The sequence below is a fragment of the Neolamprologus brichardi genome, chromosome 23 (genome assembly GCF_056152115.1).
Source record: "Neolamprologus brichardi isolate AB-2024 chromosome 23, ASM5615211v1, whole genome shotgun sequence".
Classification (NCBI taxonomy): Eukaryota; Metazoa; Chordata; class Actinopteri; order Cichliformes; family Cichlidae; genus Neolamprologus; species Neolamprologus brichardi.
In genome coordinates, this window is record NC_142125.1 from 887,501 (window position 1) to 912,968 (window position 25,468).

Here is a 25,468-nt window from a genome sequence, read left to right on the forward strand (position 1 = left end):
TTGATGGTGTAGTTCCTGTCGCTGGGCGGGACGAGGCTTTCTCGCCGCCGCTCTTTGAGACGAGACAGGAAGTTCGTGTGAAGGTCGAGGAGGTTTTCCAAGCGGGGAAACAGACAGTCCAGCCTTCCTGCGTCCATCTGGAGGTTCTCCTTCAACTCCCGGACGTAGACGCGCAGCATGATCTTCAGAGTTCTCACATGATGCATCTCTGTCTGCATCAGCTCTACAGGACGACAGACGCATGTAATGCACGTGTGTGTGTCGTGCATTGCAGTGCACTGAGGTGCTGGATGTTACGTAAAGCTCCTGGTTTTCCCCTCATCGACACACTAGTTACATTTAGGCTTTTTAAACACACACATTTACACATTAAGGTTTATTTACAGGTCTCGCCGAATTAAGTTAAAGTGCACGGCCCAGTCAGTGTGCCTTTCAAAGCGCCGTCTGTACACACTGATCCGCGGGACAGGCGGCTCACGTACAATGAAATCACACTCACCGTATATCACGTCTTGTCTCTTCGCCGTTTCTTTAGTGTGCTTTTTGAGATACTGCTGATCAACCGCCAAACTCCACGAGTCTGCCTCCAAATCCTGAGCATCAGACTCCAGATCGGCCCGCACAGCTGCATAGTGAGCATCTGAGGAGAGCAGCAGAGGCGTCAGAGCTGCTCTGCTTTGTTGGTTATAATTATTTTGAAAAGGACTTCTGAATATTGCATGATGAGACCTCAACATGTGCAGAATTTTATAAATAATGAAGATTCCTAAATGACTGTTATTGTGCAGGGTTCCTGTTTAACAGCTCATCGTTCTGAACTAAAGGATTTCCCGTCGCCTAAATGAGACGTTTACAGTTTATAAAATCATCCGCTCGGCCGAGACGACGCGCGGCCTTGTTTTCATCTTTTAAACGATCTGTAGCAACTTTGTGTCTCACTACAGGAAACTTGCTCGCCTCTGCCCGCTCGCACTCTGCAGAGGCGAGCAACACTAGTTCAGACACACTACAGTCGCTTCCAGCAATGCCGAACCCGCGTCACGCGTTATCATCAAGGTCGCTTTCCTCAAAGAGCCGATAAAGTGTGACTCCACCTCAACAACGTATGACTCAAGATTTCCGCCCCTTTCATCAGTTATCCATGAGCACAGTGCATGCTGTGCTGTTCTTAATATCAGAGATAATATAGGTGATCATCCTCCGTATTGATAACACAACTGTGAGGAAAAACAATCATCCTGCCCTGTCATATGTTGTTAAAGTGTGGAATAAAACAATAAAGATGGGTATCGGCAGTAGGGCTGCCACAAACGATTATTTTTGCGATTAGTCGACTAATCAGATCATCATCCATTGGACGTAAAAAGTACAGCTTATTGCACCAGCAGCATCTGCTCTTATATAACTATCATTAGCTTACAGCTTTAAGTGTTTAAGGTCTGTGCTAACTAAAAATAAAGACAAGATGATAGTTTATTAAATTTAAATGAAATTTGCAGATTGTTTCGGTGAAGTTTAATAAACTCCTTGCTATCTAAAATATAACAGGACACCGGAGTAAATTCTCGAGCATCTCACACTTCTGATAATCAGCTGTCTGCTTGAAGTTTATTCAGCTGTGTAAAAACTATAACTTTAATCTCAGCCAAACCGATTTACTCAGGAACAAATAAAATACTAAAAAAAAGCCAAACAATAACATTTTGAAGTTATCTAAGTGACTTATATATCATGTTTAACCTGAGTAGCGAAAGACGGTGGTGGGTTTGAAAACGATTTGCCGGGAGTCCGGTGTTCTCACGGCTCTAGTTAGCCTAGCCCCCGGGTAGCTATCGAGCTAGTGGGTAACAGACGTCTCCGAAAACGTCGGAGCGCTTTTGAAAATATGTGGTGTCTTGATAAACTGAGCAGATATTTGAGGTTTACACAGCTACATTCTCGCCTGAAAATATGTTAAACGTTTATTTTGTGACCCAGAAAGAATAATAAGAGTAACATTAAAACTAACTAGCTGCCGCCATTGTTGGAAACTGAGCTGGGCTGCGCTATGAATTCTGGGACACAGCTTCTTCTTCTTCGGGGTTTAACGGCAGCTGGCATCCTTGTACGTGCAGTGCTGCCATCTTCTGTTTCAGTCCGTTATTACACTCTTAAATCCTACTACTTATTCCTGCGTCTTTTGGGATCTTACAAAGCTTCAAACGACGCGTCGACTATTAAATCAGTCGTCGACGATTTTGATAGTCGACGTAATCGTGACTAGTCGACTAATTGTGGCAGCCCTAATCGGCAGTAGCCCTTTCATAAATAAGCCCATATAATAGACACCCTGGTCAGTCTCCAGCCTAGAATACAGGTCGAGGTCACTCCTGAACCCACAAATCGTAACCAGCAGGACACACTCTGGGTTTGGGGAAAAAAGCCCTGAAGGTGAGCTGTCGCTCGAGCAGGCAGCCCTAAGAAGACTCAGTCTGAGAAAAGCTGGTCAACAATTTCCCACTGATTCCAACTGAGACTGGAACTGTTATTCCAGTAATTCCAGTTCAAGCCACATTTCAGTCACTCGGGCAGCTGCTCACCTTCTACAATGATGGACTCGGTGGTCGAAGGAGCGAGGGAAATCGCGTCTTCATTGTAGCGTTTGGAGCGGGGAGTGTCCGTCTCATCCATCTCCCCAGGGAGGGATCTGAGGGAAGACAACCACAGGTGCAAGGTGGCGTACACGGTGAAATGGAAACAACTTAATCTCAGCAGCAGTCAACACGTGCGTTTAAAGATCCAAAGTAGCAAATAAATGAAAGAAAGTAGAGAAAATCTTTCCTGATTTCTTCTTCTCCACTTACTGTGGCCCATCTCTCTCTTTCACTGCCCCCCCGTTACCGAGCCATGCAGCAGAAAAGCAGGCAGCTGCAAGCTGTCTACACTCAGCTTCACAGGGCGTCATATTAGAAGAGACAGCCTGCCTTTAAGTGTTGACTATAAAAACATCTTACGGTGGCAACGGCAAAATATTGTTTGAGCTAAAGAGACGAGAATCTAAAAATATGAGACATTTACATACAGCAGAGCCTCAAACATCTACAGTGCAGCAACATATGAATAGATATGAAGTCCATACTCACGCTGAACTATTGCTGTAATGAAGGTTGTGGCCAATGCTGGAGGTAGCAGCCGTGGAAGTGCTGGTGGCGAGGGCAGATTGCGAAGCGCTAGATCCCAACGCACTAATGGTCATGCCTGGGCCACTGAACGAACCTCGATGGCCATCCAGGGCCTGAGATGCGGCCGGGCCTGGCTGATCCCACTCTCTGTCCCGGTCTTTTAGCGCTGGGAAAGACAGACGAGAGACAGGTGATCGGATGCAATTAGAGGACACAGAAGAAGAACATGAGGACAAACGAGGAGAGGAGAGAGAGAAAGGAGAAGATGACCGGCGAAGTGGAGCGGAGGAGGAGCTCTTGGTGTCCTGCCCGAGCCGACCCCCGTGCTTCCTCAGCCAGGATCGCGGCAGGGATCGGAAGAATCTGCAGGTGATCATGTCGCGGTGCATCAACATTCGCATCCCCACACGTCCAGACAGACCCCACGAGGAGGCGGAGGACGATGGGGAGGGCACGGAGCACGCTTTGAAGGGTCCCTTTGTTTGGCAAGATCTTTTAGCAACCAGCAGCTCCATTGCAAATCTTCAAATCGGATGAGTGAGTCAAGGAGAAGTGCAATAATGCAAACTGAGCGAGGTCACCAGTGTAAACAATGAGCCGAGAACAGCGCGAACCCTGCAGCCCACGAGACCCTTCAAGCCCGAGCTGCTCAGTAGAAGTAACTTCTAGAAAGACGCACACCCTTTGATATTTCTCGCACTTTCTAATCCTTCACGCCTCCTCAATTCCTCCCTCTCTTGCTCATCTTCCTGACCCCCCGCACAAGCTACTGATTGGCTGGAGGCAAGACATGAGGCGAAACCAGGTGTGGGTGACAGGCCCCCAGCTGTTCACAAGACAATAACAACTGCTACAGGAGATTAACTTAAGCTGCTGCTGCCGCCGCTGCTCACGTCTCCCGTGGGTTCGCTCGCATGCAGCCGGACCTGCTGCATGTTACGATTAGCGATGACGAATTTTCCTAGGATGAATAAAAGCAAATGCATTTGTATCATAGTCAGCAAAGCCCACGAAAAGACCAAAACCACTTATATATTCATCCACCGGGTGATTAGCCCGGCTGTAGCCTCAGCTGTGCTCAGATTTAACACTTGCTTTTGAGAAACGACTTTAAAAAGACTAAAACGTGCAGCTTCACCCAGCCTTTTATTTTCTTTCTAAAAGCTTTTGTTCAACAATGGCGCCCTGTCGCAAAGCGTAAGATGAATGAGGTCAGGATGCACAGGTGACACTTGTGCAACACTTCACAGCAGCATTAGTACAGCAGCTCTGTCTTTATATGAAGTCGGTACATAAACAACATTTCAAAATCACAGTTTGGACAAAAGGAAGTAAATCTGACTGTTCTCAACGGTGGCTAATCATCACCTTCGCCTACCGGCTGTTGGAGGCCAATCTCCCCCTGCTATGCTCAGTGTGTAGGCGCACACACCACAGAGAAACAGACACACAAACACACACACCAGAAAGAAATGGGACAAGTCCACCATCAGATGTGTTGAGGGTTCATGTTTTTAATCCTCTGGTGCAGCAACCAGCTTTCTAATTAGACATAAAGGGACTAAAGCCACCTTCTCAGCCATCGATGAACCCCATAGTTACACTGATACTGTGTCAGCGGGATGTGCGAGCAGCACATCTGCGCTCGACTCACCGAGGTTAGGAGATCCTGATGAGCCGGTCTTCGGTAGCGTATCTCTCTGCGTGGAGAAAATAAAGAAAGACGACATTTTTAAGGCCAGTTTCTCGTGCTTTAATCAACAGAGTCAGATTATAAAATTATACAAAAGTGCACACAGTTAGTCTTTATTCACAAGTTCATATCAGGCAGATTCACAAGAAGTCGAGCTGCAAACGAGCCGGGAAAAGTGGATTCATGCGTCTGTGAGGGGATGAAGTAGCTTCAAGCACCACCTTAGATTTTTTTACGATTCCTATTTTGTTCTCAGTCTTCTTACTCTTACGTTTTTGAATGAGACAAAAAAAGGAAATAATGTCATAAAATGTACAACACTGGAATTTATAAAGTCTGACTTATATTTCACTTTAGTTTGTTTAATAAAAATAACAAATGGTAAATGGACTGGTTCTTATATAGCGCTTTTCTACTCTGTCCGAGCACTCAAAGCGCTTTATACAGCTAATTCATTCACCCAATCACACCCATTCACACAAGCACTTCTAAGCTTAAGTGCTTGCTCGGAGAGCAACATGGGGTTAGTATCTTGCCCAAGGATATTTGGCATGCAGACTGGAGCAGCCTGGGATTGAACCACTGGTGGTTCAATCCGCTGGTTCAATTAGTGGCTGATCCGCTCTGCCACCTGAGCTACAGCCACCCACCCAAATGAGAATATTTGTTCCACTTCCTGATATAATTGGACATTACAGCCCTTTAAAATAAGATGTCCAGCACATTGTGTGCGTAAAACCCAGAAACGTGTCCACACGAGTCACTGCGTGCACGTCACTGTCCCTGCTTTCTGATCAGCGCTCCATCAAATCAATTAACGCTAAAAATCCCCAAAAATAATTTTTAAGAAGTATGACTTGTAGACTAGGACAACCTTAGACTAAGAGACGGTGGTATGTCCATGGGCGTGGTTGTTGCAAAATGTTTCGACAGCCCTCGTATTGAATGTGGAAATGACATGCAGCATCATCACTGACACTTCTGCTTCACTGTCACAGTGAACACTGAATCCTGCCGTCACGGTCAAACAGCAGATTCTGATGTTTCATCATCAATCCAAAAGTCATTTTAACATAAACATTCCTCCAAATTTCTCATGCTCGACAAAACAAATCCCGTCTGAAGGTTTCTACGTGTCATCACTGCAGCGATGCACAGAAGCACGAATGGTAATCGAACCACAAGAAGAGGACACAGGAAGTGATATGCAACTCCTTGGTGCAACATCACATTAAAGTCCAGGCCTGTAGAGCGCAATCAAACGCAGCGTGGCCTAATCGTGGCTGCTCGCCGTGTTTCGAGTGTTTACCTTATTCTTGCTGCTGGTGCACTCCCCCAGCAGAGACTTGCAGCTCTTGTGAACGTTCACAGCGCAATCTGAAAAACACCAGGGCAGAAACTTACAGTCAGTGTATCATTAGTCTTTGCAGGAGCACGTTTATACAAGACCACAAAGTTTTGGCAATGATGCATGTTTGAAATGAAAAAGAACAACATTTGAGCAGCTCCTGAAGGCGACGCCATCACGAGTACAAAGCTGTGATTCAGACAAAGAAACAGAAAGCTGAAGCACTTTCAGCTCATGCAAACAAATCACAATGTTTGTTTTCATGCATGTATTTGTAAAGTAAAACTGGTGGGACTGGTGCAACAGTGGCTGTAGCTTCTGTTTGTTTCCCCATAAAGACACAGGGTCAGAGCGCCGTCGGACCAGCAGCTTCCTTTTTCTCAGTAACAGGTTTATATTTCTGTCTTTATTAAACCCAAAGCTGCTGCTGCATGTTTAGATGACATGACTGTATATACCTCTCTGCTAATCATCCATCGCGTACGCGATTACTGAGATCTTGCGACCTGGCAGCGTACAGTACAACACATACTGTAAACGCCCGAAGCCTTTTCTGGAGGACAAGGCTAGCCAAACAAATCAGTCATGCTTCAGCATGCAAAGCGTGTTCCCATCCCTTCCAGGGAAAACCACGACAATACAAACAAGACAGACAAGTACATGGTTGCGTAAAACCTTATCTACGCTGTGACTGGTGAAAAACTAATTGCAGCTGACTGCGTCAAGTGCATCACAAGAGAAAGTGTGACGTCGTAAAATAACTCGTTCACTAATGATGTTTACGTCCTAAAGCATCATTTACACCGACGCAGGCAGCGTGGCGAGTGTTTGAAATCAGGCTTTGTAGCTGGCTGACAAAGGCGACGCTGGCGTGAGCCGTACCAGCAACTTCCACTAAATGCTAAAAGTTTCTAGTCCTTACCCCCCCCTCTGAATGCTGGTACCACACTACAGCTGCTACAATGGAGACAAATGATAAGTCTGTATCTTCTTACCCAGAAAAAGCATGAAGCAGTGAGGCAGGTGATCGTTTGTGTGTGAAAACGCTCTGCATGCAGCTTTTTGCCTTTTAGCTTTTTTCTCGACCCCCCCTCTGTGTCTGCTCGCTCGCTCTCATCATAAATGAACAATTGCTGGCTCAGCTGAAGGAAAAGAAAACAGAAACTGGCTTCTGAATAATCTGAACCAGCACCGCTGTGCCTCTCTTTGAGCTGTATTGAGCAGATATATACATAAAACTGTGAATAGCAACTAGAAGCACTTCGATTGCGTTGAATCTAAGCCCATTTTCCCCTTTTAGACTTTGTTTAGCAGCTAAAGGACAAGAAAGAACTTCAGAAGAAACTAGAAATTTCCAACTTTTCATCCTGATTCAACTAAAAAATGAAAAAGAAAATAAAATCTAATCTAATCTGGCTGTTTGACAGACGAGCTCAAATTCATTGTTTAATGAAGACAACCGGCCCCACGGTCACGGCTCATTCCTCTTTCTTCCAGAGCTCTCGTCCACCTGCTCCTTACTCTCACTACAGAGCACAATGTCATCTGCTTGACCGATCTGTCAGCCTGTCCATCAACACTGCAAACACAAAGGGGGCTCCGAGCCCACCTCTGACTCCTACCACACAGCTCACCACTGTGTCACCGTCCCTTTATGTGTCCCGCACTTCCTTATACAGTACGGCAGTTCCTGTCTTGGAAAGGTACTGAGAAGCAGAGGGGATTAATAAGTATATCTATGTGGGGTTTAAAAAAAAATCATTATCATTGCAATATTATGACTCAATAGAAGTAAAAGATTAACCTTAGATAAGCAAGAACAGTAGGTTTTCTGTTTACTGATATCACCGAGCTTATCATTGCAGCTTGTTAACAATAGCACACTGTGCAACATGCTGAACACACAGGTTGTGACAGAGAAAGATCAAAGTAAGCAGAGCTCAGGTGTGAGGACGGTAGGGCTGTTCGATATAACCATATATGTCTGATGACGATATAAAAACGTCTATGTTTCATTTTATGCTATCGTTTGTTTCGTGGTTTCGCAAAATAAACTGTTTACGGCAATATTTTTTCATCGTTTGATGTCACTGTAGTTATTATTCATTTCTTAAAGTTCTCTCTTTCTCTTATATTTAATATAACCACACTACGGACGGACAAGCGCCAGTTTTTTTGTGTTGTCGTTAGCAACAACGACGGTAACAGCATCGCGTGTCCGCTTGTTTATGTTCCACATAAACCTTTCACAATAAAGCTCAAGATCCTGTTGAGACTTTTCAAAATAAACTGAATCACGAGAAAGAGCAGATTATTTACGGATGAGAAGTAAAAAAAAGACGCCAGGTGCTAAAAAATAAACCCTAGACTCAAACGTTAGAACAGGTTTTTCCCCGCAGCACGCCGTGTAATAAATACTCAAAGAAAACGGCGCCGTTACAACTTATGTCTAAAAATGTATCGTTTCATGCATCGGTTAAAACACTCGACTCCAGCTACACGACGCACAGCTGGAAACACTTCACGCAAGTCGAGCTGCCCGAGATTCACAGAGTTTACAGAAAATGTTACATTTTTGTGATTTATATCGTTATCGGGACGATAGATGTCTTATATCAGGATATGAGATTTGGTCATATCGCACAGCCCTAGAGGATGGGATCGCGTATCATCAGCTGGACGTCTGATACTGTTGAGAAATGTCAGAAGTTACAGTCGCTGATCCACGGGACACTCGGCTCCCTAACAAAACCACGACCACACCCAACATCTGCTGACACCCCATCGCACAACAAGTCTTCTTGTGGTGCAGAGTGCACACTTCAGTGAGTCACAGTGAACTAGAAGTGAAAATGATACTTTGCTCTCTGCTGTAACTGATAAAAAATGAGAAGAAAAAACTCCACTTCTGTGGAGCTGCGACTCCACTTCTAGAGAAAATGTGTTATCTCACATGCCCGGCATTGGATTTGGCAGAGGTCAACAGAAGAACAGAGGTTTCTTCCAGGAAAGCATTATTTCACACATCACATCATGTAAACACTGTTTTCACACGCGGCCCAGAAACGCTGTCAGGTTGTGAAACTGCAGCTTCCGTCGCAGGTGGTTTTACAACATGCAATAACAAAGGATGCACATTTTAGATCCTAAAGCAGCTGTGAGTTTGATGCTGGCTCTGAATCTATTTAGAAAGAATTTAAGAACGCCTGGCTACCTGATGGTGCTCGATGGCTACCTGATGGTGCTCGGGTGGCTCAGATTCAAGCAGCTGTGAGTTTGTGTCAATATTAAGCTCTCGTTGCGATCCTGCTTCACACACACAAATGTCTTTACTTTATTCCTTACTATATGATAGATGCAGATTGAAGGTGCAGCCTGGTTTGTGGAAAATACATATAACTCATACCAAAGACAAAGTGCAAAAACACAGGAAGCTGTTGTGTTAATTCATGTGAAAGCAATAACCCTGTCACAGCTCTAAGTATAGGCTTTAAACCATAGAGGCTAGCACTGCAATTGCTGTCGAGGGCCACAAGAACTCATTTTAGGTCACATCCACTCTTCACTTACAGACTAATGACGACTTAAACAAAAAACACTGACTTTAGACGCTTGCTGTGAGTGGATCCAGTGGCTCTGTTATGACCAGAATCCCACACATGGCATTCAAAGTCACTAAGGCAGTCGGTTTGGGTTCCATGACTTAGAGAACCAGAACCCTTTGTATGTGAACGTCGTTCGATTTATGTGAATGAAAATTATTTTCAAGCATGTCCTCTCTGTCAGATAACTTCTGCCCATGTATGAATTCTCTTAAAAGCTTGTTCAACTAGGCTTTCACGGGGTAGGAGTCTCTCCCGGTTGACCCAGGGTGAGTCGGGGTACTCCGAGGACAAATCCCCGGTCCACTGCAGAGTTGACACAAACAGCTATTAAACCATGGATATCCACAGTAACTAAATGCATGCCTATCAACTAGATAGGAAACCGAGAGAAAACAGAGAGACCATGCAAGCTACAATAGAAGTTAAACATATCACCCTTCCACAGAATAACTTGGACAGTGCAGAGTCACAATTTGAGAGGAAATTAACTTGACGGTAAAGTTCAATAAGTAGGCTACTTATCGTTTTGAACCATGTGAAACCATGTGTGACCTCAATCATTATTTTCAGTTCAAAGAAAAACCTTATTACCGCAAATAGCTGATCGACTGAAGGTAAAGAGGAAAACAGGTCACTTTAAAAAAACATTCAAGCACAAAGCTTCCTGTGCAATCATGCATGCAAAAAAAGAAAAAGAAAGAAGTTACTCTTAATCCCCAAAAACACTAGCGACAAAAACATTTGGGACAAAGTCCAAAGAGGCCAGACGACCCAATGACATCATCTAATGAAACGGGAGGGAAGTGGAGCGGTTTACAAAGTGAAGTGAAACATCTCTGCAGTCCTCCACCAAAAGTCCACCACCAATAATCTAATGCACAACATAAATTAGCACAACAACCATGCCTTCATTGTCATACACTTGACCTTGCTTGGGTTTGAACTATTAGATTAATCTGGTTCACACTCCTGGAAATAATGGTCCAAACCATTCTACTTTTTCTTGGTAATGGTGCTTTTTCCCCCCCATTTCCAGATTAATTAGGCCAAAGGTTACCAGTATAAAAGTAGACAACAATGGTCCACAGGAGGAGAATACTAGTGTGAGAGCCAAACCTTCAATCGTGTAAAATGCAAACATTCAGAGAGCCATGCATGCTTGAAGGAAAGGCAGTGATGCATAAAGAAGTGTTGTGCTAACAGGCAGACATGGGTGAGACCCAGAGTCAGTGGAGTGGGCTGTTATGCACTGGTAGACCTGCCAAGCACAATTAGCACCATGTGACCCAGTCAGAACAGAAAGGCTGAAGAGTGAGGTGACAGGCTGAATGGTCACCCCTCAGCCTGGGGCATTCCTATCGCCTGATGCCAGCAAAGCTCTGGCAGAGGGGCATCACCTGCCCGGCTGAGGAATGGGAAGCATCTCATTTAATACACTGAAGAATATACATTTAAAAAAGAAAAGAAAGAAGGAATAAAAGCTGCCTGGGTCTCAGTCAGCTAAGAGGAGGGAGCAAAGACAAATAAAGGAGGCTGATGGAGGTGGAGACAGCCTCGGTCAACACTGCTCTAACATTACTGCTGTACATGTGAATACACGCTCCGTTTGAAACACGTTACACGAGAGGAAACGCCAGTAAATTAGACTTCAGGCACACCAAGTTATCTTGGAAGCTAACGCTAGCAATCACCTGTTGAGCTTCGTGCAAAGTCTACAACCGGCAGCAGAGCAAAGTCACCGAAAAACCCACGTAAACTTGACCTAAAGTTAACAAACAGACGAGTTTCGTGGCGTTGTGGGTTTGTTTACGTCACAAAGACACAAGCTTTCAGCTAACCTTGTGTTTCGAGAAGGAGAGGTTGTTCGCGAGCTAGCACGCTAAGCGCTGCGTGGCTAATAAGTAGCCAGCACTACGCTGAGACTAGCTGGGAGCTAATTTGGGCCAGCTAAGTGTAAATTAAACTCTCGGGAAAGTAAACGTGTCTTGCCCTTATTATCACACCGAGTCAACACTGGAGGGAAAAGAAAAAAGCTCCTAGTTGGCTTTGATTAGCTCTTAGCTGGCTTAGCTAACGACAGGGATGACTGAAAAGTCCACAGAGGGAAACAACGGGAGTTATCCACCTGATCCCGCTTGAGACCATCGCTACAGTAGCCGCTTCTTACCGCCCCAAGAAGACTCGGATTTGCCTGAATCAGCTGCATCCGAAGAGAAATGTAGTCTGTCCGTAAGTTAAATAAAACACACCGGCCAGTGAGATCAGCAACAAGTATCCCACATACTCGGTTTTGTCCAGTTTGTGTCTCCACTGGGAACAATCTCTGGCATACAAACGACGCATTCCACAGGCTGAATCCCCACAGGGCTGAGTTCAAATTAAAGGGACACTCACTTGTTTTCTCACGCCTGTGTCCGCGGAACAACAACACACGAGCATCTAGGGTTTGTGACTTCATTCAACAGCAGTGATGATTGATGGATGGAGAAATGTAACAGATGCATTATTATTATTATTATTATTATAATTATTATTGTTTTATCCAGATTGTTTAACACAATCTTGGGGAGTGAAAGAGCCTGAGCATCGGAGGAAAAGTGTACTGGTGCTGATTTTCAGGAACAAGGGTGATGTACAGAGTTGAGGCAGCTATAGAGGGATACAGCTGATGAGTCACACCGTGAAGATATGGGAAAGAGTTGTTGAGAGGTGACGATAAGTGAACAGCAGTGTGTCCTCATGCCGAGAAAGGGCACTACAGATATGTTTGCTTTGAGAGTGCTGATGGAGAAGTCAAAAAGAACTGCACTGTGGTTTCTGTGGATCTATGAAAGCAAGAGAGGAACTGTGGTACTGCGTGAAGAAGGATGTGAGGGCGGTGCAGGGTGTACAGCAGGTTTACAGGCAGGTTCAAGGTGGGGATAGGATTACACCAGCAATCTGCTAAGACCCTTCCTTCTTCTTTGACACAGTGATGGAGGCTATCACTGGTAAATGATATTTACAGGCAACAATGTGATCTGTAGTGAGACCGGGGAGCAGGTGGATGAGAGCCTGCTTCATCCGCGAGAATTAGGGATGATTTGCGGCAGAAGGATAGCCGCAAAATGAAAGAGAAGGTTTACAAGATGACAGTGCATGGTTGAAGATGCTCAGACTTTCACTGGGAGTGACCAGGATGTACAAGGTTAGATGTGGATATGCTGGGCAAAGGATGTTGAAGGGAGGAAGAAAAGGAAGGAGGACAAAAGAGGGGATTCATGGATGCAGTGGTATGTAGAGGGTCGTTGTGATGATGCTAGGGACAGGGTGAGATGGAGGCAGATGATCCACCCTTAAGGGGAGCAGCTGAAAGACGAAGATGTCTTATTGTTTTCTGCTGATGTCAAAAAGAGGCAGTCCAAAGAGGAAGACACTGAATGTGTGGCACACCGAGCCTCGCTGAAGAATACCAGAGCAGCTCTGTTTAATAAGCAAACAATAAGAAACAACCATATATTACATCCTGACCGCCAGACCGCACGGTGTATAAATATCCGGGACGTATTATGGCCTTTGTCTGCCACAGAATAGAGGGAGAAAGGAAATATTGGGTTATAGTCATGAAATAATGAAGCAATAGCACAGAATGACTAAAAGCCCCCCAGTGCTCCCATCCACATGTGCCAGTGAAAGCAAAGAGAAATGCTGATGACTTTGAGAACACTTCTGTTTCCTTGTTACTGGAAACTTTATTTGTTGATGTGAAACAGCCAGACCACATGGCTTATGAGAAGACGGCCTCTGGATTACAATAATGTCAACACATGTGACAAAAGTCCACACTGCCAGCATCAGTCACGGTGATGGAAAGGAAATACCCAGGAGGAGTTTAAAACTGTCACACAACATAAATGTAACATCAATACTGAGAGTGTGTCTCGAACCATCCACTTTAACTGCATCGCTTTAAACACAGTTGTGAGAAAACGTTTTCGCAGGACCACCTACAGTAGGAATGAAAAAGTATGACATGATCAGTCTGTGGAGGAGTGTAGAGCAGGTCATCCACTAATGGTAAGGTTGGTGGTTCGACCTCTAGCTGCTCCAGTCTGCATGCTAAAGTATCCTTGGATGTTGAAGCCGTGTGTGAATGTTGGCTAAAGAGGCTAAAGTGCTTGTATGAATGTGTGTGTGAATGACTGCTGTATCAGAGCTGAGCCATCGAGCGTTTACAGCAGCGGTCTCCAACCTTTTTGCACCACGGACCGGTTTATGCCCGACAATATTTTCACGGACCGGCCTTTAAGGTGTCGCGGATAAATACAACAAAATAAAACTAGTACCGGTACCTAAAAAAAGAAGATTTATTCATAACACACGTGAAAAGACCCAGGAAAACAGAGTTAACGATAAAAACCCTGAAAACTATACATTTCACACCTGAGCCTCAACTCTCGCGGCCCGGTACCAAACGACTCACGGACCAGTACCGGTCCGAGGCCCGGGGGTTGGGGACCGCTGGTCTACAGCATTGCTTCAGTTCACTGAGGCTTGTGGGCATTTGTTTATGCTCTTAAGGTCCGCCCACAGCATTCCTGTCACTGCCCCTCCTAGAGTCCTGAACGAGATTTCTTCCTGTTTAAATGGAGTTCTTCCTTCCCACTGTCGCCAAGTGCTTGCTCAAAGAGGTCATCTGTATTATTGTAGGGTCTTCGCCTTCCAGTATAAAGAGCCCTGCGGCTGTTGTTGTGATTTGGTGCTGTATAAATTAAACTAAATGTAACTGACCTGACTTGACGGTGCCATCGAAACACGTCAATCTTTTCTTTTTCAGTCATTCTGCTGTAACGTTTGCTGCTGTGCTTGGGATCATTGTCCTATTGCGTGACCCAGTTTTGGTCAGACAGACAATCTCACATTTGCCTCTAGAATACTTTCGTATACTAAGAAGTGCACAGTGGACTCAGTGAGTGCAAGGTGTCCAATCCCAAGGCTGCAAAACGAGCTGAAAGCATTGCCCTGCCCACCACCGTGCCCAACACATGATGTGAGGTTGTGCTGGTATGCTGTGTTTGATTTTCTCCAAACGTGGCGCTGTGCATCGTGGTTTTGGTCAGATGCAGTTTTGAAACCTGTGCTGCCATCGTCTTTATCAAGAGAAGAGACTTTCTATCATTTTACTGACATGAAGCTTAACATTTGATATGCAAACTAGTTTTACTTGTCAGACACGTTATGGTCAGATGTGAATAATACAGACTAAAGGTTCTTAACTCTTGTCTACGTCCACTAACACGACCGCCATTATTAAAGAGCTTCACTGGTAAACTTCTTCCATGCACAAGTACAAGTAGTTCATCAGAAGCTGCTGCAGTTATTTATAATCTTCCAAATGTGCAAACACACATTCGATAACATTATTCTGACTATAGCCTGTATGCTGCCCTTGATTGGCTTAAGAGTAACAGACCAATGGATTCATGAAGCTTTGGTTACCTTGAGACAAAGCGAGGCTCAGCTTTTTCACTTCAAGCTCATTCAACACGTACAAGCAGAAATCTGAAATATGTTGCAAACTAGAAAAACAAATCTAAGGCGAGCTGCAGCTTCACAGAAACATCTGCAAGAATTTGTCCAAACAAGTTCACAGAGGTGACCTGATGAGGTAAAGTAATGATGAGGCGGAAAAGGGGCAGGCTGTGTCATCTTAACATCTAACAATGGAGGAGAACGCCTTATTTTCAGCTAAATGTCTTCAACAGCCCAAAGAGGAGCCACAGTCACTGTGACGGGTGGTGAAAAGCTGCTGTGCTTTGACAAAGATGTCAGTGTAAAGAGGCTGAACGGGTGTTTAGTGAGCACAAGCTCTTCGTGTTGCATGTGGTTTGTTTACATGTGTGCATGAGTGCGCCACTAAGTGGGCGAGTGAGTGTGCATGCAGTATAAATAGATGCGAGCTTGTGCATGAGCGCAGCACCTGTGCACATATGTGTCCGACTGAGAAGAAGCGTGGGTGCGTGTACACCTGTGGCTGTGGCGTTACTCACTCGTGCACTGCAGGCCATGCTTTTTCTGCAGCGCCTTGCTGCACAACGAGCACGTGGCACAACTGGAGAAGGAACCTGGCACCAAATGATGCCCATTGCTGTGAATGCCACACATTTTCTCTTTGGGCTCCTTGTCCTTCACCTTCTCTTTCTGAGGCTCTTTTTCGCGGTTCTTACCCTGCAGAGGAACGAGGAAAGAGGCAGATTGTTTTATTCATGCACATGTTGTGTTCTTCAGACATAATAAACATGGAATCTCATGGCTGAGGCAGGACATACAATTCGAGATTGCAATCTGCTTTAAAATGCAATCATTAGGCCAAACGTGCACTTCAGTGCAAAAGGTACATTTATATTTCGTCATGAAGTCGTAGGGGCTTCACAGGATTACCTTATCTTTATTGAAGGAGCCGGTCATCCTGTTCCTGAGAGAGCTCAGAGTCCTTTTTACTTTTGTGCCTCTTTCCACCTTCTCTATACGATCCTCCTCTTCTTCATTCCTGGTAGATGAGCAAGAGAGTAAAGTATAAACTGCAGGCTAATGTAAAGACACCACAGCGTCTCTGTGGCGTCTTTTTCTTCTGCTTTCAGCCTTTAAAGGGTGAGATGGAAGCAGATGATCCACTGCTATCCCTGGCTTTAAAAGCATTACGCTCTTTGTTGAGTCTCAATTGACTTTTTTGTGCAGCGTCAGGTCATCTCAGGGTGCTTTACATAGTGAGGGAATAAAAACCCCTGAAGCACACATGAGAAATTCATCCTGGCAAACAGGACATTGTTGATTAGTAACAGTTTTTCTGATGGTTTCTATAAAAACAAACCACATTATTGCAGAACCAAGAGCAGCCTGCACTGTATCAGCACTTTGTCTGCTTTTAGTTTTGTATCCCGTCACCGACGGCTAATAAAACTCCTCCCAGGACTCGCTGTGCCTGTAGTCATTTCATCACAAACATCCCAAATGTGAGACGATCAGCTTCAGTCACAGGGGAACAACGATGAGGGCCGTACTTACTCGTTAGAGAGGAACTCGTACCAAGTGACACTTCCTGAATCTTTGGTGTCTGATCTGCTGTTTCTCTGCTTCTCTCTGTCAATGACAACAATGACAATGAAAGGCTTGATTCAAAAATGTGAGAAACGTGTTTGTCATGGCTCGAGTTTTTAAACTGTACAAAAACAAAGTGTGGTTTAGACTCCGTGAGTGTTTTCCCAGTGATAACAGCAGTGTCACTGCACAATATCAACATGCAAAACATGGCAAAAACATGCTTGCACTTACAGTGCAGTGTGTGCACACGCACGCTCTACAGTCTGGCTCTGCTGGTGCTTTATAGACTGGGACGCCGCTACAACAGCAGTGAGAGCACGCACACCTCCCTCTCCTGTTTACTTACCCGTGGTACTTCTTTAGCTCCTGCAGAACTTTCTGTACCATCACCCTGAGACAAACAAGACACTGAGACTAAGTGGAGGAGAGGAGAACAATTCTAGGAGCTGGGTGCTCATTTTGAGAAGAATCCTCCCCCGTGTGCTGTGTCCGCACACCGCCCGGGTACATATAAAATAACCCTCCCCCTCACACACAGACACAAAGGGGCCATCTAAGGAGCTGGGAGAGGGAACTGTGGGAGGAGAAGGTTGCTGACATATGACATGGAGCAGAAATGTCAGCAGAGAGGGGAAAGCCCCTCTTATGTGGGAGTGAGAGAGCTGCAGCACACCATTTAAAGCTGCAGAGCAGGATTTGCACTGCTGCACTAGAGGATTCAAAATCTGCAATAATACAATTCAACATAGTTTAGAAGACGTGTTAATGTAATCAAACCACTTCCTTTCCTTCTTTCAAACATCTTTAAACTTGCACTCGACAGAAACACCTCGAACACGGTGAGAACGAGCAGCTATGACGTGTACTCACATATGCGTCTGTCCTTCAGTAGAATGCAGGTTTTCTTCCGGGTCAAATTCCTCAGCTACAGGTGAAAAAGATAAACTGATCAGTTATGAGGAAACATGCCTTCAGGTGATAAAACCTGAACTTAAATTTGTTCTACAGGCGTTAAAGCAGCCGGCCCACCTCCTGCTGCCCTGGCAGCCTGTTTGGATGTCTGTACAACACGAGAAATGTGTGCAGCACGTGAGCAATCGTCTGTAGCAAGGATCTCTGAGCGGGAGTATAGCTGCCTGCCGGGCTCGCCGTGGTCCTAACAGAAGAAGAATAAACGCACGTGTATCCACTCCTCAGCAAGCAGCACACACACACTTACTGTATATGATAGATTTCTTATGCAGACGGCAATTTACATTCAGTTATTTTGGTCAATGTGGTCAGAAAGTTCTTTGTGGTTCAGTTAATTTGTTGTTTAGCATCAAATATCCAAGCTGTGGTCACCTACAGTTTTCCTATCGTCCATATATCCCAGACCAAAAGTGCTCTGTGACTTCCAGTCTTTTCCAAAAACTATTAGAAGCTCACTGGTTGATGTGTTCATTCATTGCAGTGTCACAGAAATGCACCTGCTCGTTCTGAAAGTTGAACAGCATCCTGCAGTTTGAGGAAATCACTGAGCTCGAGTTCAGCGCAGAGCTGCATGTCTGTGACGTCCTCAGAGGGAACTAAATGACATTGTTGCTTTTGGTTTGTTGTGGGATTACTTTAACAAAAAAAAGTTTAGTTCCTCGATGCCACTTTTGAGTTATTACCACTTTAGGGCTGCCACAAACGATTATTTTGATAGTCGACTAATCAGATCATCATCCATTGGACGTAAAACGTACAGCTTATTGCACCAGCAGCATCTGCTCTTATATAACCATCATTAGCTTACAGCTTTAAGTGTTTCAGGTATGTGCTAACTAAAAATAAATACAAGATGATTGTTTATTAAATTTTAATGAAATTTGCCGATTGTTTCGGTGAAGTTTAATAAACTCCTTGCTATCTAAAATATAACAGGACACCGGAGTAAATTCTCGAGCATCTCACACTTCTGATAATCAGCTGTCTGCTTGACGTTTATTCAGCTGTGTAAAAACTATAACTTTAATCTCAGCCAAACCGATTTACTCAGGAACAAATAAAATACTAAAAAAAAACAAACAATAAGATTTTTAAGTTATCTAAGTGACTTATATATCATGTTTAACCTGAGTAGCGAAAGACGGTGGTGGGTTTGAAGACGATTTGCCGGGAGTCCGGTGTTCTCACGGCTCTAGTGAGCCTAGCCCCCGGCTAGCTATCGAGCTAGTGGGTAACAGACGTCTCCGAAAACGTCGGAGCGCTTTTGAAAATATGTGGTGTCTTGATAAACTGAGCAGATATTTGAGGTTTACACAGCTACATTCTCGCCTGAAAATATGTTAAACGTTTATTTTGTGACCCAGAAAGAATAATAAGAGTAATATTAAAACTAACTAGCTGCTGCCATTGTTGGAAACTGAGCTGGGCTGCGCTATGAATTCTGGGACACAGCTTCTTCTTCTTCGGGGTTTAACGGCAGCTGGCATCTTTGTACATGCAGTGCTGCCATCTTCTGTTTCAGTCCGTTATTACACTCTTAAATCCTGCTACTTATTCCTGCGTCTTTTGTGATCTTACAAAGCTTCAAACGACTCGTCGACTATTAAATCAGTCGTCGACGATTTTGATAGTCGACGTAATCGTGACTAGTCGACTAATCGTGGCAGCCTTAATTACCACCATAGTGACCCTGATTATTGGGCAGCTTACCCTCAGGCTGAAGCCATCAGGACTGCCGGAGTCCTCCTCAGGACATGGCGAGCAGCTGTAGGTGGACTGGAAAAGACTATTCTGTCGCTCCTCATCATCATCATCATCTCTCTCTCCGTCACTGTCTATGGCCTTGGTGTCGAGACTGAGTCTGGCAGCACGGCAAACGAACACAAAGCAAATAGATTTACATTACAAGCATGTGCATACACACACATATATGTGGGAGACAGAGTCTATGACTTGTGTATATTTTCTGTTTTGTCAGTATTTTTGTGCACGTTTCATTTTCACAGCTCAAAGAAGCTTCACCGTCATTATTTAAAAAGCTGTGAAAGACCAACCACAGGAAACGTTCAGCTCACTTAAATAACACAGACGGAAAAGTGTTTTTGTTTTTGAGCGTGACAACTGTGCTGAGTAACACTGATGCAAGATGTTTCTCTTCCTATGTAGAAACTTTATTATATCACTTATGAGTCAAATAGATTTGGACTGTAACAGGAGACGCTTCCTCTGAAATGTTTCTGCGTGTCTGCGTCTTACCTCCTCCCCAGGTTGATGGGGGACAGAGGGACTCCCCAGCTGTGCCTCCGAGATGTAGACATGGATCTGATTAGAATAGGAAAGCTGTCCAGGTCTAGCTCTCCATCAAAATCCATTGAGCACTGGTCCTTTGCTCCCTCCATCGCCGCTGTCGATGCCGTTTCCATCGATCCCGTTTCCATCGATCCCGACAATCCGATCAAATTACTTGGCGAGCTCCGCCCTCCTGCAGAGCCTCCACAGAGAGCGTCCTCGCAATCAGTGAACCCACCTGGCAACAACTTAGGACTGAGCTGAGTGACCACAAGGTTGTGAGGAAGTTCCTCTGTAGGCTGTTCGCAGGACGGGAACGGTGCATTTAACTGTGGGGAGTGCGTGTTCAGAAAAGCGTGTGCAGGTCGGTTTAAGGCTGGACTGTTTGTGTTTAGAGGCTCCTGGAGGTCGACGCTCTCCGGGGCTGCGGTCACTGTGGATGCAGTCGTCTGCGAGGTCGGCGTACCTCCCCGCAGATCTTTTAAGTACTCAGAGTCCCTGAGAGAGGGGCTGATGCTCTGCAGGTCCTCCACACTGCTGCTCTCCTCGATGCAGGGGCAGTCATAGTCGCTCACCACCGAACACGCGTCCTGAACAGAGCGCAAAGGCACCCGAAGACAAACACAGCAGACGTGAAGTCCTGACACACTTTGGGAGCCTGCTGTATAAAATGTTAGCGTTCAGATATTCTTTGAGCGAGTTAAAGCTGCAGCTGACCGACACTTGCTGCTAAAGGTCAAGTCAGACAAAAGGGAAGAATTTGTCCATAACGGACGTCGCATCACTGTTATTCTGGTAAATTTCATTACATTTGTTGAGAACCTAAAATAATAGTAACGCTCAGAAAGGAGTGTTCAGCTTCACCTGGTCATCACTGGTCCACCCAAAGGAGACATCCTCAGTGACAGAAGCAGGAGATAACGAGGAGGAAGATCCTTTTGCACTGGGAGGCTCACAGGGCTGACTGCAGGGCTTGCTCTCTGATGCTAAAAAGAAATCATTTGGCATTTATTAGTCTCGATAAACACAAATTTACAACCGACACGAGGAGAAAAGGCAGACGTCATCAGCTGTATAACACCTGAGGAATGCATTTGAACAGTTGCAGTGAATAATGGCAGAAAGGCCCCGCTGGCAGCCCCGCTCCAGCCCCTCGCTCAAAGCTCCTTTGCATTTCCATTGCATAAACAGATTCCTCGATTCACATGATGCCACAAACCGCCGTCACCACTGGCAACTGCTCGGTGAGCCAACATTAGTCTCCATGTCATTTCTGGGAGGCTGGCGATTATTCCCTTGCTGAGCTTTCAGCAGCCCCAGAAGCGGCTTGCCTGCAATAAATCATAATATACCAGTGCGCTCATGTGACGTGAGGGGAACAGACAGAGGAGGCAAACGTGGAATTTCTGGATCTTATTCTGGAGCTAAAAGTGTGTCATTTTATTACCGAGACACGATAAGAGCAAACATGTCAGAGTTTCACGGCGTCGCGTCCACTGGTGGGGCTCCAGCCACACGATTTATTCTGTTTTCCTCATTCAATGTAAAAATGGGCTTTTCCCAATGATATATGTGTAATATGTGTGTAAACTCAGTAGGAAGGAAAAAGAGGATATGATGTATGTAGTTAAAAAGAAGGTGTAGATATAAACACTGGAATTCCCCCTCAATAATGCAGCGATAAGTAAATATTTCAAAGACATGGCAACAAACAGCTCGGTGCTACAGCTGTGCTTCAACTTTCTCTGTGCTCCGGCAGCCCGTCCAGCCATGAGGAGTGTTACTGCGTGTAGCCTCCTGAGTTTGAGCAGAGAGCGCTCTGGAGGATTTTACCAGAGCCTCTAAAACCAAGAAAGTTAAGACAGAGATTTTATTGACATGTTTTTGCCTGTTTTATGTTTGATTTCAGCTCAGTGTGGGAGTAACTCCTGCCCAGCCCACTCTCTGTGGGCCTCTCTTATCACAAAACGGGCACATCAGAGCCAATCAGTATGTTTTTCAGTGCTAATACAGGGCGAGATGCAGCTGATGAGTCTGTTTGTACTTCGTTCAGATGGTCATACAAGTCCAGTCACTTCTGGTGTAGAAATAAAACCCAACATCATATATGCAAGAGCAGAAAACCATCATGAACAGCAATTGTTGTTTTTCGGTCTAAGAGATAAATTTCTTGAATGTAGAAGATGTCCGGCTTTTTAGCTGCTGATTGCACCAGCGAGTCTTTTAGCACAAATATTAATATTAAAAAAAAAGATTGATCAACTTAAATGATGGAAGCGTAAAACCTGAAAGACAAACATTACATAACTCGATCACACAGATGCTCACTGCTGACAACAGGTCATCAAATAATCTGCTAAAGGTTGGTCGTTTGAGCCCTGCTGCTCCAGTCTGCAGGCCAAATATCCAGGATACTAAAACTGATCCATTGGCTGTGTGAACGTTAGATAAAAACACTAAAGCATAGAAAACCGTGCCTGTATGAATGAAGGGGTGTGAATGGATGAATGAGGCCTGTTAGTGCGCTCGGGATAGATATATCTATATATTGGTATCTATCTATATATAGATATAGAGATATATATAGATATAGAGATATAGAGATAGATATAGATATAGAGATAGATATAGATATAGAGATAGATAGAGATAGAGATATATAGAGATAGATAGAGATAGAGATAGATAGAGATAGATAGATATAGAGATATATAGAGATAGATAGATATAGAGATATATAGAGATAGATAGATATAGAGATAGATAGAGATAGAGATATATAGAGATAGATAGAGATAGAGATAGATAGAGATAGATAGATATAGAGATATATAGAGATAGATAGATATAGAGATATATAGAGATAGATAGATATAGAGATAGATAGAGATAGATAGATATAGAGATAGATAGAGATAGACAGATAGATACATATCTATCTGTCTATCTATATACACACACATATATATATAGATAAGACACAAAGCTTGCCTATTTTGTTATTGTTGACTTTTTATGACTTTTTATTACGTTTACCAACTATTATTTTACGCATGACTCTAACTGCATGATTTTGGTCTTTGATTGCTTATAAAAACGGCGCCTATAAATAAAATTATTATCATTTTATTTTTTCTATTCCTACTTGAGTTGTATCCTGGTTACTGTGCGCTGGTGACGGGTTGTTTACAATGAAAAGTTTTATTCATTTCTATTTATCATCACACGTGTTTCCTCTTTAGTGTTGTGTTGATTTGGTGACATCTTGAGCTCAGTTAGACTCAGAAAAAAACAAACCCTTCTAAATTACCATTAACCATCAGAGCGACACACACACACACACACACACACACACACACACACACACACACACACACACGCACACAAAGAGCACTCCACTAACTTGATGTGTGTTTTTCTCTCAGAATCACCTTTGAGACCTCTGCAGTGGCTGAGCGCTATGATGAAACGCAGACATCGAGTCCTGCTGTAAACCAGCAGCATCCACTCGCGGCTTCAGCGGCACAGCCGGGATGCTGTCGTATAAACACACAGGCAGACGCGCTGTAGATCCAGTTTTCTATATTACTAAATCACAGGCTGAGGCTGCGGCGGTGGCAGTGTCCTCACTGGGAGGAGAATTTGTTTGCGTCCCGTGTTAACTTAAGACAGCCAGTACAGACGCTGCTGCGGTTGCTTAATGCTGCCTTGCAGCGCCACTGTGGCCTTTTATGGTCGGCCTCTCATATCGCCCCCGACATGACACAAAGACGAAACGCCCGTGCGCGTCCTCAGGTGAGCGCGTTTGCGTGTTTGTCACTGTCAGCTGTTTTCTTCGCAGTCTGGCTCCACGTACTAAAACTAGCGGCTGTAACAAACAACACCAACAACATGAACGGCGTTACATCTGTGATTTACTAAACACACATTTTCACTCCATCTCTGAAGAGGAGTTTATTATTCAGCTGCTGTAACGGTGAGTTAAGTCAAATGAACTGCGCTGAGCTGCTGAATGATGGCAACCGCTAATTAAAAGGAAGAAGAAACCAGAAGCATCACGGCTGCAGCCGGTGTGACGAGGAGGAAACGATCGCACGTGTTCGCCACAGAGTCGTTCGTTTGTCTGCAAAGCTAATCACAAGAGGAACTCATGTGATTATGTCAGTTGATTTTGTGATCTTGATGTTTTCTTACACATCACCAGTGTGGCGATACATCATCACCCAGTGACACAAACCATAGGAAATAAAACTTACAGCTCCTGCCTGGTTTCCCTCTGAGACACAGAGACACATCTAGTATCTGTCACCAGTGCTTGAATCACACAAAGTGTGGGCTGCTGTGTCTCTGTGTTTGCGTGACAGGCTGGAGGTGAAGGCAGGAGCTGTTAGATCTGAGGTTGAAGCAAACATCAAAAACAACTGTCAGGCTGCCTCTTTGATCACAAATGCGCCCGACGGCTGTTTTCACAGAGCTGAGCGGCCCGGGTACTTTGGACGAAAGTGGAAACGTTCCACGCTGCTCGTGTGCTGAACATTACATTAAAACCACGAAAGTGCAGAAAGCAGGAAACTAGCTGCCGACGAAGCTCCACCTGTTAGTCATGCTTTCTCTAAAAGAAGGCAACAAAAGCAGTGCCACACCAAGTCCCACTCAACGCTTCACTCACAGCCTGAACTGTCCACGCACGCTGCAGCACACAGACATTCAGTAACAGCAGATTTATGCTCAAATTTGAAAGATGCATAGTGACACTGCACAGAGAGAGAAATGACTCACTGAACTTTGCACCAACGTCTCATCTGCTGCACTAACTCACCACAAACCCCAACCAGGTCAAACTGCTGAACAACAACGTGTGAAAATGGCCAAAGGAAGCCAGGAGACGATTAAAATAGCAGCAGCAGGTATAACACACATCTCTGGGTCACAGCCAGTCTGCAGCCCATGCTGGGTCACCTCCCCCCCTCCACCCAACACACCCACGATGGCTGAACCATGAAGTCAGTGTAAAACCAGTTACCTCTCTTGAAGGACCATCTCTTCATCCAGAGTCTGGAGAAGGATGGCCAGGAGTTGTTAAGAGGAGAGTCCGCCATAGGAGCAGCACAGCGGGTAGGCCAGCAGGAACTGGAGCTCGCTCGAGCTCTGGCACCCAGCAAGAGGAAGAGGGAGGTGAGAGAGGGAGGGAGGAAGAGCGAGAGCGGCTCGGAGCTAAGAGTTACCTCCAGTGGAGAGAGAGAGTGAAGAAGCATATCAGTGTGGTTTCTTTAAAAGGGGTGAGGGAGCGGGCCCTCAGACTTCCCCGGGGGGGGGCTCT

At 44.8% G+C, this 25,468-nt stretch overlaps 1 protein-coding gene across 2 annotated transcripts in view; it reads right to left on the reverse strand.

The window, feature by feature from the left end:
- Positions 1–25,247, reverse strand: part of arhgef18b (Rho/Rac guanine nucleotide exchange factor 18b) — a 38,372-nt gene extending 13,125 nt beyond the window's left edge. Inside the window, exons 1-16 of one of the 2 annotated variants that reach the window (XM_087835672.1) lie at positions 25,172–25,247; positions 21,013–21,134; positions 20,116–20,738; positions 19,570–19,720; positions 17,917–18,043; positions 17,758–17,812; positions 17,234–17,278; positions 16,852–16,926; positions 16,228–16,336; positions 15,837–16,014; positions 6,164–6,231; positions 4,816–4,861; positions 3,123–3,327; positions 2,580–2,686; positions 500–640; positions 1–223 (exon numbers count right to left, since the gene is read on the reverse strand). The exon at positions 1–223 is cut by the window's left edge and continues 28 nt beyond it. In XM_087835672.1, the coding sequence (XP_087691798.1) occupies positions 1–223; positions 500–640; positions 2,580–2,686; positions 3,123–3,327; positions 4,816–4,861; positions 6,164–6,231; positions 15,837–16,014; positions 16,228–16,336; positions 16,852–16,926; positions 17,234–17,278; positions 17,758–17,812; positions 17,917–18,043; positions 19,570–19,720; positions 20,116–20,738; positions 21,013–21,134; positions 25,172–25,247 (2,351 nt within the window). Of the gene's footprint in view, positions 224–499; positions 641–2,579; positions 2,687–3,122; positions 3,328–4,815; positions 4,862–6,163; positions 6,232–15,836; positions 16,015–16,227; positions 16,337–16,851; positions 16,927–17,233; positions 17,279–17,757; positions 17,813–17,916; positions 18,044–19,569; positions 19,732–20,115; positions 20,739–21,012; positions 21,135–25,171 lie in introns of those variants that run through there. The other variant, XM_087835671.1, reaches the window with a different exon arrangement.
- Between the last annotated feature and the right edge of the window lie 221 nt (positions 25,248–25,468).